General features: G+C 45.9%; 1 protein-coding gene across 1 annotated transcript in view; it reads left to right on the top strand.

Annotated features, from left to right (window-relative positions):
* LOC102757952 (TBC1 domain family member 22B) overlaps positions 1-15,483 on the top strand; it is a 42,605-nt gene extending 27,122 nt beyond the window's left edge. Inside the window, exons 3-8 of the mRNA XM_015571882.1 lie at positions 4,578-4,882; positions 7,536-7,715; positions 8,231-8,301; positions 9,650-9,778; positions 11,128-11,193; positions 15,301-15,483. Coding sequence (XP_015427368.1) covers positions 4,578-4,882; positions 7,536-7,715; positions 8,231-8,301; positions 9,650-9,778; positions 11,128-11,193; positions 15,301-15,468 — 919 coding nt within the window. The 3' untranslated portion in view covers positions 15,469-15,483. The remainder of the gene's footprint in view (positions 1-4,577; positions 4,883-7,535; positions 7,716-8,230; positions 8,302-9,649; positions 9,779-11,127; positions 11,194-15,300) is intronic.
* The last annotated feature ends 2,326 nt before the right edge of the window (positions 15,484-17,809 follow it).

Genomic DNA, 17,809 nt, shown 5'->3' with positions numbered 1-17,809 from the left:
TTCGACCATGCCCAGCTCCCATCGCTGGCTCCACCCCTACTTCCTGCTATCACTGGCCAGGGTGGCAAAGTCGCCTGATTCTCCCCAGGGCCGCCTTTGCCCTGCCGCCCAGCTCTTAGCTCCCCCCTGGGTTTCCGATCACTGTCAGTGGCAGGGGGCTTCTTCCTGCTTTCCCTTTCGCCTCCCTGCACTGTGCCTACATATGCAAATTAACTGCCATCTTTGTTGTTAGTTAACTGCCATCTGAGTTGGCAGTTAATTTGCATATAGCCCTGATTAGCCAATGAAAAGGGTAGCGTTGTACGCCAATTACCATTTTTCTCTTTTATTAGTGTAGATGGGAATAATAATACTTATAGACCGATGGATGAGACCTAATAAGAAAATGAGTATATGTAAATATTAGCCCAGAACCTAGCACCTAGTAAATAGCCGATAAATGTTAACCATTATGTATGCATGAATTTATATTATCCCCTCCAGAGAGAACAAAATTAATGAACATGGGAAATCTTCAAAACCTTAAATGTTCCCATCATTATTGCTGGTCTGCAGTTTTCTGCTTCTCTCAGTGGTACACCTGGCACCTTCACTCTTGCTCTCCTCTTCCATTCTGCCCTCAGACTCCCACCGCTCTAGCTGATACCAACCCCTTCCTCCACAAAGGCCTCTGTTCTCAGGACAGAGCTGAGTGTTTTAACTGGTTAGTAGAGTTTTGGGTTTTGTGGGGTAGGTATACCTAAAATAATTTCTAGCAGCCTCCAATGGTCTGCATTGAATCCCTCATGTCTTTCTCACGGGGAATGACAGCCTTTCCTCTTTGTTGTGTGTGAATAGGTCCTTCCTGTTTCGATTTGCAAAGCCTTTATTTGCGTAAATTCCAGTTTTTAATCTAGTTCACTTGTATTGAATCTTCACCTGCTTCAAAAAATATAATGAAATACTTTCAATGTATAAAAAGGTATAAAGGAAAATATAGCAAACATGCATGTTCCCAGCACTCAGCTAATTTACCTCCTTCGTTTGTAGAGGAAGCTCAGTGTCTGCTAGAGCCTGACCCTCAGCACGGCCCATCTCTGGGTGCAGATTGTAATCTATCCAAGTGTGCATCTGCTTCACCCAAGGTTAGACTATTAGCATCCAGACAATTGTTTGGCCTGAGTTAAAATTCAGCTTCTTAAATCAATGATTTATTTAAAGAATTCTCAAAATATCAAGAGGTATTTCAGAAACATCAAACAGAAAGAAAAGCGGTAGTTAGTTAACCTTCGATCCAGAGTGCTCCATATCACGCTGTTGGATTTGTTATGTGCAATCCTGAGGTACACTTAGCAGCAATAATAACCACGTACTCCTATACAGTATTTTATTGATGACAGAACTTTCTTACACATCTGCCCATCTGTTCCTGACAGTGGAACCTCTGCGGTGTGTACTGCATGTGGCTCTTGGATCCTTGCACAGAGGAGAAGCAGCCATAATGATGAGGCTGGAGCAGGCAGCCTCAGAAGGTCTGCAGAGGAGTCATTTGCCTTCTGGCTCAAGCAGATTTTTTTAAAAATTTGTTTTTTCTAGTCCTTCCTCGAGGATATATTTTCATTGATTTGAGAGAGACACATCAATGTGAGAGGAAAACATGGATATGAGAAACATCAATCGGTTGCCTCCCTACAACCCCAACCAGAAATCGAACCCAAAACCTAGGTAGGTGCGCTGACTGGGAATAGAACCTGCAACCTTTTGGTGTAGGGGACAACGCTCCAACCAACTGAGCCACCCGGCCAGGGCTCCCATGGATTGTTGACATGCAGATATTTGCGCTGCATTGCCTCAGTTTCTTTGATTTGGACTCTCGTTCATTTCCACTTATTCATTTGGTAGGTTTATAAGTATTATTACTTTGGGGATTGACGAAAGCCAACAAAACATTTATTTCCCACCGAATAATAAAAATTATATGCTCAGTTTAGAAAACACGAATAATTCAGAGGAGTTTAAAAATGAAATTAAATATCACCTATAATTCCATAACCCAAGAGATAAGCACTCACTGTTAGCATTTTGATATGTTTTCTTTCTGGTCTTTTCTATGCATATACTTTTTTTTAAATAAAGAAACCATTAAAAATATATACTTTTGGTTCCAATTTTTACTTTCTTTAGATTGTTTTCAAGATATGATTTTCACTGGCAGTATACATTCCATCTGGTAGCTGAATCATAATTTATTTCATCATTTCCAATTTCTAGAAATTTATCTTACTTGCAGTTTTTAACCAAAATAAATAATACCACCCTGGCCAGGTGGCTTAGTTGGTTGGATAGTAGTCCCATACACCAAAAAGGTTGTGGGTTCAATCCCTTATTGGAGGCAACCTATCGATGTTACTCTATCACATCAATGTTTCTCTCTCTCTCTCTCTCTCTCTCTCTCTCTCTCTCTCTCTCTTCCTTTCCCCCCTTCCTCTCTCTCTAAAATCAATAAACATTCCCTTAGGTAAGGATTAAATAAATAACACCATTATAAACTGTTTTAGGTCACTTTTGTTTGACCTTCTGATTATATTCTTCTGGTTAGAGATGAACCATTTTAAGGCTCATGATGTATATGTTCCCAGATTGTTTTCCAAAAGGTTGTACAACATATACCTCCACCTGCAATGTTAGAGAGCTGGTCTCACTGCACTCTGGTCAGCTGAAGAGAATACATTTTTAAATATTTGCTAAGTTAGTGGGTGGAACATGGTATCTTGTTTTTATCACATTTGAGCTGTTTCAGCTTGTAATATGTTCTGTCTTGTATTTGTGTGATGTATTTTCCTTTACTCCGTGTGAGACTATTTGCAGATAATGCCTTAGTGATATCTTACTCCTTCCTTGGTGTTAGTAATAGGGACATTCCTATGAACTGTCTGTGTTACCTGTCTTATTTATCAATGTTAATAGCAATTATCTTTCAGAATAAATATTGGACTCATCTAGGGAGATGGGGTGGGTTATGAGACCACCCACCTCTACCCAAAGGAAGAAACACCTCCTGGAAGTGGGGGACGTCTGCTCATCTGGCACAGAGTTTCACTCTAGTTTCCCTGCCTGCCTGGGGGAAGCAGGGAGACGTTTTAATGTTTCTACCCATTGCATTCCAGTCCCCCAGGGTAAACGCACAGAAGGCCTTACTCTGCTTCCCTGTTTGGGGTATGAGGGATGCTAGGTAAGACTGAGTTAGAAATGTCCCAACCACAGTCCCCTGGATCTGGAATAAGGGCACCCAGACCTTAAGCAGGAGACAGACAGAGGAAAAGTCCAGGGAAGTAGGGATGTCCCACATGACTCTTAGGGCTAGGCTCTCTTTTCTCAGTGAGGTAATCTAGTGTTCCCCAAATCACGATTTCTTTTTACCATTTTCTATATTACTATTTACATTTAAAAAAACTCATTTTATTTACATAATTAGGTTTTTTTTAAATCTTATTGTTTCTATAAATGGAAAACCAATACTGTTTTCCAAAAAAAAGAAAGTAACCTTAAAAATAAACAGTGAAAAACTAGCCCAGCCAGGTGTGACTTAGTGGTTGAGTGTCGACCTATGAACCAGGAGGTCACGGCTCGATTCCTGTCAGGGAACATGCCTGGGTTGCAGGCTCGATCCCCCATGGGGGTGTGTGTGCAGGAGGCAGACAATCAATGATTCTCTCTCATCATTGATGTTTCTGTCTCTTTCTCCCTCTCCCTTCCTTTCTGAAATCAATAAAAATATATTTGTTAAAAAAAAAACTAAAACAATCTTATTAATTAAATTCTAAGCTAGGTCCTATTGCTTACAAATATGTCAGTTCTGAAACTGCCCTCACTTTGTTAAAAAAAAAAGAAAGTCTTTTAGACAGACTAGCACCAAACTGAGACCATCTTCTCACGGCCAGCAGGCCGACTTTAACAGAATAAAAAAGGACCACATGTTCATTTTGGAACTCAGTGTTTAATGCTATTTATGGTCTACCTAAAGTTGCCTCACTTATTCTACCAGTAGTTTATGTCCTACTCTAAGGAGTAGTTTAGGTTATGTTGCCATAACAGGTTAAGTCTAAAATTTCGGTGGGTTGACACACAAAGCTTAGTGGATTAGGGTGGGACTGGAGGGCAGGCTGTGCTGCAGTACTCACGCTGCTGTCTAGGCTGAGGGAGGCGCCACCATCTGGAGCCTCCTCAGTTACTGTGGTAGAAGAAAGTTTATGGAGAACTCACACCTGTTCTTTTATGCTTGGGCTTAGAAATGATCTGCTCACTTCTCTCCTGAGCCCATTGGCCAGAGCTAGTCATGTGGCCTCACCTAAGTGCCAAGGGACTGGAAAGTATAGAGGAGCACATGGAATAGCTGGTGAGCGTTGCTGTCTTGCTACATCTGCTGCAACACTGGACTCGTCTAGATGCATCTAGATGAGGAATGGATTTGGGTGTTTTTTTGTTTGAAGAAGTTAATGATTGTGTATGAGATCGCTTATAAAACTATTAATAGTACCTTAAGCAAGTGGTGAGATGTGCCAGACCATTCCTTGGTAATAGTGTCTCCTTTCTTAAAGCTTCATTAAAGAACGGTCAAAAGTCAATGCAGTTCCCCTGAAGAATAAGAAGGCCTCCAGTTTCCATGAGTTTGCCCGGAACACCAGTGATGCTTGGGACATTGGCGATGATGAGGAAGAGGACTTTTCCCCCCCTTCTTTCCAAACTCTGAACTCAAAGGTTGCTTTGGCAACTGCAGCTCAAGTCCTAGAAAACCACAGCAAGCTGAGGGTGAAACCAGAACGGTCCCAGTCAACAACATCCGACATTCCTGCCAACTACGTCATAAAGTCCAGCAGTGATGCCCAGCTGTCCAGAAATTCCAGTAAGTCCATCCTGCTCACCTCCATAGCCCCGACGTTTTTTTTAGCAGAGTGCATTTTAAATAAAACATTTTTTCTTTAGGAAATCACTCAGATTTTCCATTGGATGGTAAATAAGCAAGCTGAAGCCTAAGGTATGACATCAGTGAGCCTAATTGGTCCTCCCACCTGGGTGGCTGCCTGGCCCTGTGACCTGGGCTTCACTTCCTGACACCCAAGTGTTGCCTGCCAGTCTCTTTCTTTCCTGTGCTGGGGTCCGAAACTTTGATGGCTTCGCATTGCTTTAGGCATGGTTAGGTTGAAGAATATTGACTAATGTATTTAAGGCTGTTCACTGAATTCCACAAAGGTTTGGTGCTATTGGTTGGCCTCCTCAGCGGTGGGGAGCAGCCACTAGCATAGGTTGTCTCTCCTGTTCCTGAAGGCCCTGTGCCCCAGCTCCCTGCCCATCAGGTTGGGGAGCAGGAGGAGATGCCCCTCTGTGTCTCTTCAGGAGGCTTCAGTAGCTGGTTGAGGTGATGTGGCTTTATCAGATATTCGGAGACTCTCAGTGTGCACTTTTTTTGTTAATCGTCACCCTAGGATATTTTCCCATTGATTTTTAGAGAATGGAAGGGAGGGGAAAGACAGAGAGAGAGAAACATTGATGTGAGAGAGACACATCAATTGGTTGCCTCCCACACTCCCCCCAACCAGGGATCGAGCCTGCAACCAAGGTTCGTGCCCTTGACTGGAATCAAACCCGAGACCCTTCAATCCTCTGGGCGACACTCTATCCACTGAGCCAAACTGGATATACAGCAATGTGCATTGCTGTATTTAATGTATCCCTAATGGGTTTTATGGGCACCAGTTATTCTGAGCTGGAGAGGGAAGTGCTGTCATTTTAGTGAAAGTTAAAACAGCTGACTGGTAAAGGGTGAAAAGGAAGTAGAAGAATGCAGAGCCCTGGAGCATGTCCTGGCTCAGGTCCTAAGAGAACTTCTTTCACAGTTTCAGATTAAGCATGCGTTCATGAAATTGAGCTGGAAGGCCTTTAAAATCATTCCCCAAACACTTTCCGTAGCTGATCCGGGCCCCAGCTTGAACCTTCGGTGCCAGGTGCAGACGGGCATTTAGTGTTGGTTGACCAGGGGCCACAGCTACAGACAGTGTCTGTGCATTGTGACTGAAGGTCTCCAGTGTGAGGAAGAGCCCTCCAGGATCCCTAGTGAGCTACCTTTGTGCAGCCAGGACCACCCAGAGCAGCGGTTCTCAACCTGTGGGTCGCGACTCCTTTGGTGGTCGAACGACCCTTTCACAGGGGTCGCCTAAGACCATCCTGCATATCAGATATTTACATTACGATTCATAAGAGTAGCAACATTACAGTTATGAAGTAGCAACGAAAATAATTTTATGGCTGTGTCACAACATGAGGAACTGTATTTAAAGGGCCAGAAGGTTGAGAACCACTGACCTAGAGCCTTCCCTTTATGAGGTTCCTTCCTATTGTCATCTGTCAGTCACTGCTGCCAGACGTGCACATGGCCTCTGCACTGCGCCGTGAGCCAAGTACCCTGCAGCACTTGTTTCTGTAAACCTGATAGTTGTGCTGGTTGTCACTCTTTACTAGTAATTCTTATTGTGACTTATGCTCATAAGGCCCTGATGGAGAAAGAATGTGAACCAGTCATGAAAGCTCAGTCAGAGTTTAAAACGGAGTTTTGTTTGGGGGCAGTAAAATAAATAACAGTTTTAGAGTCAGAAAAATCGAGGTGGCCTCTCAGCTCTCCCTTGTAAGTTACTTAACCTCTCTGAGCTGCAGTTTCTTCATCTGTAGATTAGTAATAAATGAGTAAGTTCCCGCTGTATGCTGTAAGGGTCAAAGGAGAGATATGTAAATGTGACCAGCATGAAGCCTTATGCATAGTAAGCACTCAGTAACGTTATTCCTATACTGCTTCTTTCTCCCATCTGGTGTAGAAATGTCTAGAACCAGACAAAGAGTTCAGCTAGAGCTGTGCTCTTGCCATTTTAGTCATATCACAGCAGAATTAAACGCTGGTTCATTTGGGGAAACGTGGAGCACAGAGGAACTGCAGCCACCAGAAGTGGGGTTGCTTCAGGCCAGAGCGTCTCACCCATGCAGGGCACATGGTGCGCCAAGAAAGGTTAGAGTTGGGCCAGGGACATTGACCCTCCCAGCCCTTGGGGCAGCGGCGTGGGGCTGGGCTTCAGGAGAGCCACCTCCTTGCATTGCAGTGTGCTTTATAGTGTGGTTGTTTCTTGTGTGCTCTGTGCTGTGGAAACGGAAGGTGAACACATGTTGCCCCCAAACTCATCATTCGGCACCAAGAAGAGTTCCAGGTTGGGGAAGAAAGAAAACATTAGTTTGCCATCAGCGGTCGCCAAAAAAGTTCTTGAAGTTGCTGCAGCATCCGTGTCTCCATTAGCATATAAGATGCCTTGTACACATGATGAAAAACACAGCCAGCCTCTGGGCGGAAGAGTTGAGCACAGCTGGGTTTCCATCCCGGCTGCCCCTTAGCTGGGCACCCCGGATGCACAAACTGTGCTGCTGAGGCTCGTGGAGGAGACCATACTGAGCAGTTAGGTTACTCAGAGTCCGTGCTCTTCACACAGCTCGTCTCTTTCTCTTTGGAATTATCTCAGGTGATTCATGCCTGAGGAATGCACTCCACAAACAGCAGTCACTCCCTCTCCGACCCATCATCCCCCTTGTTGCCCGGATCTCAGACCAGAACGCGTCTGGGGCACCCCCGATGACTGTCCGGGAGAAAACCCGCCTAGAAAAGTTCCGTCAGCTTCTCTCCAGCCACAACACTGACTTAGGTGAGTCCCCGTGAGCCCTGGGCAAGATAGGGCCTCTTGGTGACTGGGATTCTCAGAGCCCTGGAAGCCATTGCTCTTTATTCTTCCTTCTTTTACTTTTCCAGCATCTCCCGATCTGGTGCCCATTGCAGTGACATGCAGGTATTAAGTCAGAAGTATGTTACTAGAAATGAGGGGCCAAATGAGGTGGGACTGGATTCTGTGGCCTGTAGACCATAGTGCAGTTATTCTGGCTTCGGTCTCTCCCACCTCAAGGCAATTCTATGGAAATCCACACTGGTCTTTCTCTTCCCCTCTAACCTCTGAGCCCAGACTGGATCCCTGCCATAGAGCGTGTCCTTGGCACTTTGCTGCTCAGGGCTGTTGTTTTGGGCTTCCCCTGGTGCTTGTCAGTAGCTGGTGGTGGTGGTGATCATCTTACCTGAATGGTGGGAGGCATCAGGCCGTACTGGCCGAGGTTTGTTTTAGGGCATTTATGGGAAGAGCTCAATCGAGGAGCTGTTATCTGTTTGCAGATGAGCTGAGGAAGTGTAGCTGGCCAGGTGTTCCCAGGGAGGTTCGGCCTGTAACCTGGAGACTCCTGTCGGTGAGTTCTACCCACGTGTAGAGAAGTGTGAGCCTCACACGGCCCTTCTTACCTGATGAGGTTAGTGTGGGCACATCCGTCTTACTCCCTAGACTTCTCTGGTCCTGCTGGAGATGACAGAACATGGGCTGCAGTCCTGCGTCTGCACGCAGACACACGTTCTGGAGAGTTCATTTTAACACACATAGAAGACCACACATTGGCTACCATAGTCGCAGTCTCATGTTCTCAGTGTGAGGGAGGGAGAATAGAGTGAGGCACGGTCGTCCCAGCACTGGCCCCTGTGCTTCACCCCTTCTCCGGAGGAAAAACCGCAGTGGTTGACACCCACTGTGCGACAAGAAGAGCTGGTGAAAGGGCCTCCCTGCCAAGCCTGCATCGTCCCACTTTCCCTGAGGGCAGAACACTGGCCAGCACTGTTGCAGGAGCACTTGGATTTCCTGAGCCCGTAAAATTCACTCATTCTTTTAGCAAGGATTTATTGAGGGCCTGCTGTTCACCAGGCACGGTGCCAGGTGCCGGGAGGGTATACATAAATGAGTCAGCCACAGTCCCTGCCTGCCAGGCATTCGCCGAGGAATGTATTGCATGAGCGTCTGGGAGAGGAAGGGTCTCCCTCCCGGCTGCTCCCCACCCCTTGCAACCATGAATCATTGAATCATTGCCTCTGCCATTTCTAATTAAGTTCAAGTACTGTGAAGAATAGATTGGTGAGAACGGAAGGAGAGCAGGAGGTGTAAGAATTGGAAGTGGGATCTAGACCAGAGACAAGAATGGAAGCTGGCCTGGAGCTTGGGCTAGGAGGGGGCTGCTGCCATAAGTCCTGTGTCTGGACATTGCAGCTGCTATGTCACAGATTCCATTCAGCTTCCCAAGCTGGTAATTCCGAATGTTACATGGAAAAGAGTGGGTAACGGACACATACTTACATGGCACGTCACTGAGATTTGCTGTAGACACGACCGTCTCCCTCTGATCCTCAGAGGTGTTGCCTTGTACACACATAGCCCTCGAGGTCCTGGCTTGGGTCCAGTTCCCCCCGCCTGACCTACATGCACTGTCTCTGTGCTGGCTCTGGGAGTCCTGTGTGCTCACCAGCAGAGCACAGGCTACAAGAGTAAATAGTCCTGGGAGCGTTGGCCGTGGCTTATCTGCCCACATGTGAGTCTCACTGGATGAGGGAAGGCAGACACGGTGGCCGAAACAAAAAAGGGATCCACCCTTGTTCTCGAGCCAGTTTTCCTTCCATTTCTCTGATAGTTTCCAAGTCACTGCTCAGACTAAAATAAAAATTAAGGATTCATCCAACCAGCATCTGTCCCCATCTGACTAGCCATCCTGTCTGCAGGGCTATCTCCCAGCCAACACCGAGAGGAGGAAGCTGACCCTGCAGAGGAAGCGGGAGGAGTATTTTGGCTTCATTGAGCAGTATTATGACTCTCGAAATGAGGAGCATCACCAGGATACCTACAGACAGGTACAGTTATCACCGGCTGCCTTTGCTAACTAGTCATAATCTTAAGGTGTGTCTTCTGGGAGTGCTATCAGGGTACAGATTTTCCAAGTCTTCAGGCTATGGTGTGCTGCTTAGGAATGACATTTATTCCTGGTATGCAGAGTAGATGGGGCGGGGTGGGGGGAGGGCGGGGGGAGTCTGGGAAAAATTATTCCTAGAACTGCTTTCCCTTTTTCTAATTCAGTAGCTCTGGTTTTAATCATTTTAAATAGATCTCTCCCCGCCACCACTACTCCCTCACCCCACCCCAGGCTAATGGCAGTGCTTCTCAAACTTTAATGTGGATACAAATAACCTAGGATTTTGGTGAAATCCTACTTAGGGATTATGATAAAATGCAGATTCTAATTCAGTAGGTCTGGGGTGAGACCTTCACTTCTAATGAGCTCCCAGGTGAGGCCAGCGCTGCTGTTCCACAGACCTCACGCCAGTAGTAAGGATTATGGGGCAAAGATGAAAGATGGGTTCACTCGGGAGTGGTCCAGTCCCCCTGGACAGCGATATCAGTGCCTGTTTAGCACCCATGTCTCTCTGTTTGTCTGTAGGAGTTGTCGCCATCAGCAGCCTTGGCAGGGAGCGTTCCATCATTGCTCACAGTGGTCCCCATGCTTATGGGAAGGTGGAGGGGGAGAAGAGCAGTCTGGTGGTTGCAGAAGAGGGAAAAGATGGGGGAGGCAGCTTGTCTACAACAAGCCCTAAGAGCTGAAGTATCTTCTGCCGCTGCCAACACAGTCCTTACAGTTGTTAGACTGGGCACTGGGGAAACTGAGGCCAAAATCCACTATAGTGCCCTCTTTGGAAACAGAAGTCAGAACTTGCAGTGCCAGTTACTGAAGGGCAGCTCCTCCTGTTCCCCCTCTTCTGCATTGTAACTTCAGGAGCAGGTCCTTCTTGGTCCCCTATCCTGGCACGTTTTTGCAGCTGTCAGAGCTCTTACTTAGTTCCTGGAAACTGATGATGACTAAGATTTGGAAAGAAGGATCCACATTTTGATCATTACTACTAAAGAAGTGAAACAGACCACAGAGCAATAGGAAAAAGCAGGGGGTTCTCTCAGGTGTGAAGCCTATTGCTATTTGTGATAAGTGGTGTTGCGGGGAGTTTTCCTCACTGTTCAGTAAGCTATTGCTATCATGGAAACATATTTGAGATGGACAGGTTGGTTTAACTAGACTTTTTTTGTATGTCAGTTCTTTCTAAAGATAAATTGTGCTCTCACTCATACTCCCTTGATACTAGTTCTTATAAGAAAATAACATCTCAGAAGAATAAGGTAGCATTTGTGTTTGGCCATGGCTTCTCTTTTTCAGATCCACATTGACATTCCAAGGACGAATCCTCTCATTCCATTGTTCCAGCAACCACTTGTACAGGAGGTGAGGGAAATACTTAACATTCTCAACCCTTCTCCCCTCATATCTCTGCGGCCCCAGTTCTGTGTGGATGGGTGCTGGAGCCTTCTCCTAACCATGGCAAGTTTACAGCTAACGTGGTGTACCTGTATGCAGATGTGGAGCGCTTCAGAGCACTTTCTTGTGCATTCTCATGTTCTCTTCCTAACACACCTGTGGGCTGAGTAGTGTGAGAGTTTAAGGGGCTTGCCTCCAGTCTTGAGGCTACCTGGTGACAGAATGAAAAAGCAGGGGGTTCTCTCAGGTGTGAAGCCTGAGAGAGTTCCTAGTCTGGTGTTTGTTCTGCTTTATCAAGCTGAGATAATGATTTTGATTTTTCTTATTATTGTAAATATACGTAACAAAACAACCATTACCACCATCCATCTCTAGAACTTTTTATTTTCCCAAACTGAAACTGTCCCCATCTATCCTATATAATGAAGAGGTAATATGCAAATTGACCATCATGCCCTCGCACAAGATGGCTGCCCCCATGTGGTCAAAGATGGCTGCCACAAGATGGCCGGCAGGGGAGGGCAGTTGGGGGGGACCAGGACTGCAGGGAGGGCAGTTGTGGGCGATTAGGCCGGCAGGGGAGGGCAGTTGGGGGCAATCAGGCTGGCAGGGGAACAGTTAGGCATCGATCAGGCAGGCAGGTGAGCAGTTGGGGAGCCAGCAGTCCCGGATTGTGAGACGGATGTCTGACTGCCAGTTTTTATTTTCTCAAACCTGCAGTCGGATATCCCCCGAGAGGTCCCAGATTGGAGAGGGTGCAGGCTGGGCTGAGGGATACTCCCCCTACCCCCAGTGCATGAATTTCATGCACCAGGCCTCTAGTCCTATATAATAAAAGGCTAATATGCAAATCGACTGAAAGGTGTAAAGACCGGTCACTATGATGTGCACTGACCACCAGGGGGCAGACGCTCAACGCAGGAGCTGCCCCCTGGTGGTCAGTGTGCTCCCACAGCGGGAGTGCCGCTCAGCCAGAAGCCCTGAGCCGAGCTTACGGCTAGAGAGCACAGCAGTGGTGGTGGGAGCCTCTCCCGCCTCCGTGGCAGCGCTAAGGGTGTCCGACTGCCCGCTTAGGCCCGCTCCCCATGGGCCTAGCTTACACGTATCGGGCCGAAAGTGGCAGTCCGACATCCCCCAAGGGGTCCCAAATTGCGAGAGGATGCAGGCCAGGCTGAGGGACCCCACTGGTGCCCAAATCCATGCACCGGGCCTCTAGTTAAACAATAACTAACTCTCTATTCCCCAGCAGCCACCATTTTACTTTCTTTCTCCATGAATTTGACTGTTCTCGGTACCTGTAATAAGTGAGATCATGCAATATTTGTTCTTTGGTGTCTAGCTTATTTCACTTTGTATGATATCTTCAAGGTTCATCCATATTATAGCATGTGCCAGAACTTCCTTCCTTTTTAAGGATGAATATTTCATTATACTAGTATGTATATAACACATATTATTGATCCATTCACCTACAGTGGACAGTTCATAATGCTGCTATGAACATGGGCAGGCAAATATCTGGCTGAGTCCCTGTTTTAAATATATTTTCTTTTAATCCTCACCCCAGGATATTTTTCCCATTAGTTTTTTTAGAGAGTGGAAGAAAGGGGGAAAGAGACAGAGAAACATTGATGTGAGAGAGACACATCAATTGGTTTCCTCCCACACGCGCCCCAACCAGGGCCAAGGATTGAACCTGCAACTGAGGTACGTGCCCTTGACCGGGAATCGAACCCACAACCTTTTTGGTCTGTGGGTCAACACTCTAACCACTGAGCTAAATCAGCCAGGACCTGTTTTATACTCTTTTGGGTATGTACTGGGGGAACCCTCATGTAGAGAGGAAGGGAGAATGAGGAAGAGAGAGAGAGAAACATTAATGATGGGAGAGAATCATTTATCGACTGCCTTCCACACACTTCCTACTGGATGGAGCCTGCAACCCGGGCATGTGCCCTGACTAGGAATCAAACTGTGACCTCCTGGTTTATGGGTTGACCTCAACCACTGGGCCACACCAGCCAACAAGTCCTCTTTAATAGAGTAAACTGCTAACTAGGGAGCAGAGAACTGAGTAACCCTGAATACTGAAAGACTTGTTTTGCAAACTTACTAGTAAAAGGCATACCAGCATTAACTAGAATAAGTCAGAATTACCCACACTGATAGAAGAGGGGAAGGAAAACCTTCAGGGATTAGCCTCTCCTCTCCTCCCTGCAAAACCAGATCATCCCAGAATTGTTTCATAGTGAAAATGCCATGGTCTCCTGTGGTAACCAGAATACTGTTCAATTTCCACCTCTGACATCTTCACTGGTACAGGGTGAGTGTGTCTGCATCGTCCCATCCTTACTATAAGATTGGCCAGTGTTAAAGCCATTCACCAGGATTTGTGTATTCACAAGGTGCTGGAAGTGTGGGGTCCAGGCCTGGTTAGCCCTTCAGAAGGACTGACCTGGAGGAGCTGTTAACAGAGACATCCAGACAGACACAGGCCACAGGAGGTGTGAGGAGACAGAGTGGGGTAGACAGTCCTTGGCATCTTCCTGAACATGGTGGGTCTAGCTCAGGGGTGGGCAAACTTTTTGACTCGAGGGCCACAATGGGTTCTTAAACTGGACCGGAAGGCCGGAACAAAAGCATGGATGGAGTGTTTGTGTGAACTAATATAAATTCAAAGTAAACATCATTACATAAAAGGGTACAGTCTTTTTTTTTCAATAGTTTTATTCATTTCAAACGGGCCGGATCCAGCCACAGGCCGTAGTTTGCCCACGGCTGGTAGCTTGACCTACAGTGTCTAGAGTCATTTAGCAGCAGAGGGGAAAGAATGTAGGTTGGCCCCCACTAGAGTATTGGGTCCAACACAAATGAGGACACTATGCCCTTCCCTCAGCCCCAGAGAGCAAGTGGGCAGGTAGAGCAGAGGCAGAGAGGCCAGCGCCTCCCACACCGGGTTCTGTTCTCACCCCTGGGAGTGCAGGAGCGCTGACACTGCGAGGCGGGCTCAACAGGTACCTACAGATGCTCTACCTGTCTCCTCCACTAGCAACCCCTACAAACCACACAACTGTTTCCTTTTTACCGTTCTCCCTCGGAGCTAGCTGTCTGTCCCTCTGCCTGACCTCTGAGAGGGCCTCTTCAATTTGCCCCCAGAGCCAACTGTTTGGGGCTCTGCAAGCCCGTGTGCTATGGAGGCCCTGTAGTGTCCTGTCCCTCTGTACGTCACCTACACCTCTGTCACCCTCCATGTGATTCGTAGAGACATGGACAGTCCATGTCGAGCCTAGGAGTTGTGGTCAGTGGGATGAAGCCAGGGATATTAGCACGCTGAAAGAAGACGGTGAAAGCCCAGGGGGCCTAATGGAAGCAGAGGGGAGTGTGGCTCAGTGAGTGGGATAGGGCCAGACTCTGTGACGGAACCATAAAGATCTCTTCTTTCTCCCCATCCTAAGCCTCTGGCTTCTTGTGGCTAATACGCTTATCCCCAGAGGCTTTCCATGGAGACTGTGGCTGATTTCTCTGTTCTCAGATTCCCAGCTGTAGGAATCCATAGAATTTGGTTTATTTAACTCCCTATCCCTAGCAAATGTCTGGGTTGCATCCTGATATATGAAGTGACTTCCTGCATTTATCATCTATTACTAGATCTTTTTCTGTCTCAGCGGGGAGAAAGGAGAGGGCGGTAGAGAAGGTATTTCCTATCTACATCCTGTAATGACAAAAAGGATTTACCAGAAGCATCAGAACTTAAAATTGTCTGAATAACAACATCCTGAATCAATGACATCATTGCAAACCTTTTTCTAAGCCGTTGGGTCACCATCCTTTTTTTTGCCCAATTTAATATCACAGTAACTAGATACTGAGAAGGCAAAGGGCAAGAAGTATCGTAACTCTACTTAAAAACATTTAGTGTCTTAGAAACCTTTTATATTTCTATACTTCGTCTTGTGGTATTTAAAAAAGTTTCCTAAAAATTCTGCAGCAACTGTAGGATGAATTGTGAGGTAGGTAAATGGAGGGATGGAGTGTATCCCCATGGTTTAACAGTCATGTCTCTTTCTTCCCTAGATCTTCGAAAGAATTCTATTTATTTGGGCCATCCGACACCCTGCCAGTGGGTATGTCCAGGGAATTAATGACCTGGTCACTCCGTTCTTTGTCGTCTTCCTCTCAGAACATGTGGGTAAGAAGCATGAGTACCAAGTTGAACAAGCTCTTGTTCTTTCTCATCTTTAGTGTGTTTGTTTTCCCGAGTGCGGCCAGTAGGCATGTCTTGCTGAGAAAGGACAGTGACTTTAGAGTACACAGCTAAGCCTGTTTTTTGTTGTTGTTTAATCCTCACCCAAGCATATTTTTTTCCATTGATTTTCAGACAGTGGAAGGGAGGGGAGAGACAGAGAGAAACATCAATGTGAGAGAGACACATCGATTGGTTACCTCCCATACACACCCCAACTGGAGTGTGAGGCCGGGGCTGGAGCCTGCAACCAAGGTATGTGCCCTTGACAGGAATCGAACCCAGGACCCTTCAGTTCGTGGGCTGATGCTCTAACCATTGAGAAAACTGGCTAGGACCACAGCTAAGCCTATTTTAAAGGCAATAGCAGCCTGAAATTTCTCTCTTGAAATGGTTGCAAATCTCACCTAAAAAGACCTGCTTTGTCACAAGAATGACCAAAATGATATGTTCTGTCATAAACAGATGGTTTGATAATTTAATTGGAATCATTTTAGGGTTATTTTGAAGTTGTTTGAAACACAGGCCCTCATTCATGAAAGCTAGAATTTTAGATTGTATATAGGACTTCCCACTTTGGTTCATATGCTATTTTTTCTTTTTTTTTCATCCTCACCTGAGGGTATTTTTCCCATTGATTTTTCAAGAGAGTGGAAAAGAGAGGGACAGAGAGAAACACCGATGTGAGAGGAACACATCAATTGGTTGCTTCTGGCATGCCGTGGACCAAGGTCAGGAACCTGCAACTGAGGCACGTGCCCTTGACCAGAATCGAACCCAGGACCCTTCAGCTCACAGGCCGACACTCTATCCATTGAGCCAGACTAGCTAGGGCCACATGCTATTTTTCAGTAGAGGGATGTGGACACGTAGAGGGGAAAGGTTGTAGCACCAGAATCCAGCTCACACTAAGGTAATGGAATGAACTGAGGCGAGCACCACACCTTGATTTCTTCCCTTCCTTCTCCACCTCTGACCCCACTAGACTCCTGTCACTTTGGGTAGAGTGATTAGATGTCACGGTGGCAGTCAGGTTTACTTGCAGCCCAAGCCTCCCCCCTGGCGTAATGAGAAGTGGACTAGAGTGGAGACCCTTGACATGGGAGGGGCTAAGAAATGTCTCACTTGATTTGTCCTGTTCAGGTTTTCTGAAGGGACTTAGAGGGATGATGTTTTGTAAGACAACATGAGTGAAAAAGGTCAGACAGAAAAAGTTAAGAACCATATGATTTCACTCATACGTGGAATATAAACTGAAACTTCAGGGGAAAAAACAAACAAAACTGAAACTTATGAACACAAACAGCAGAATGGTGGTTGCCAGAAGGAAGGGGGTTCGGGGTAAAGGGAGTGCTAATATGAGGTGCCAGGAGAAGATTTGACTTTGGGTGGTGGCACATGGTACAATATACAGATCTTGTAACATAAAAATCCACATATGAAGCCTATATGTTCATGTTGACCATTGTTACCCCAATAAATTTAATAAATAGTTTTTTAAAAAGTATGACAACAGAATGACATCATTCTGGTTCCCCTGAATTAGCAGCAACCAGGGCAGAACTGGAGTCAGAGTGGAAGGTCACTCTTGCCCACTCTGTCAGGTGATCCTAAGCAGAAGCGTGACTAGTAAAATTTAGCCACCAGAAGAGTTTAAATAAAGCTTTTGCTAGAGGACTTTTCATTTTCCCTTCACATTAATAGGTCAGCTATTGGAAGTATCTTAATTCTGCGTGTTTAATTTTTTAAGAGCAATGCAACTGATGGGATTTTTTTGGTTGCTGCTTGCAATTCTTTGATAGGACTGCATTCTGATCTTGGTATTTGGCTTGTCAGCGCCCCCTGCTGACCCACCGTGTTTATGCAGTGCAGCATGGGCTTCTGTGGCAAGCCTTCCGTAGCTATTTCGCCTGCCCTTCTAGGCAGGGCCCATTCATTTTTTACAAACATTTTAGCTATGTTATTTTTTAAGCATATGTAAAAGTAGGTAAAATAATAGTGCAAATCCCCATGTAATTATTACCCAACTTCAACAGCCCGTCTTGTATCTTCTGTACCTCTGTTCATTCTCCTTCCCCTCAGCTTTGTGAATTATTTGGGAGCTGATCTCAATATCAAGCATCATATTTCATCCATAAATATTTTCATATGTATCTCTAGAATATAATAGTGAAAGAAACCCAGAGCCATAATGCAATTATTACATCTAAAAAGTAATAATAACTCCTTAATATAATCTCATAGACAACAGTAATTAATTTCCCTGATTCTCATAAATATATTTAACAGTTTGAATTAGAGTCCAAATTTGGTCCACACATTCTAGTTGGTTGATACATC

This window comes from Myotis davidii, unplaced genomic scaffold (assembly GCF_000327345.1).
Source record: "Myotis davidii unplaced genomic scaffold, ASM32734v1 scaffold289, whole genome shotgun sequence".
Taxonomy (NCBI): domain Eukaryota; kingdom Metazoa; phylum Chordata; class Mammalia; order Chiroptera; family Vespertilionidae; genus Myotis; species Myotis davidii.
This window is presented reverse-complemented; position numbering and strand designations above follow the sequence as displayed.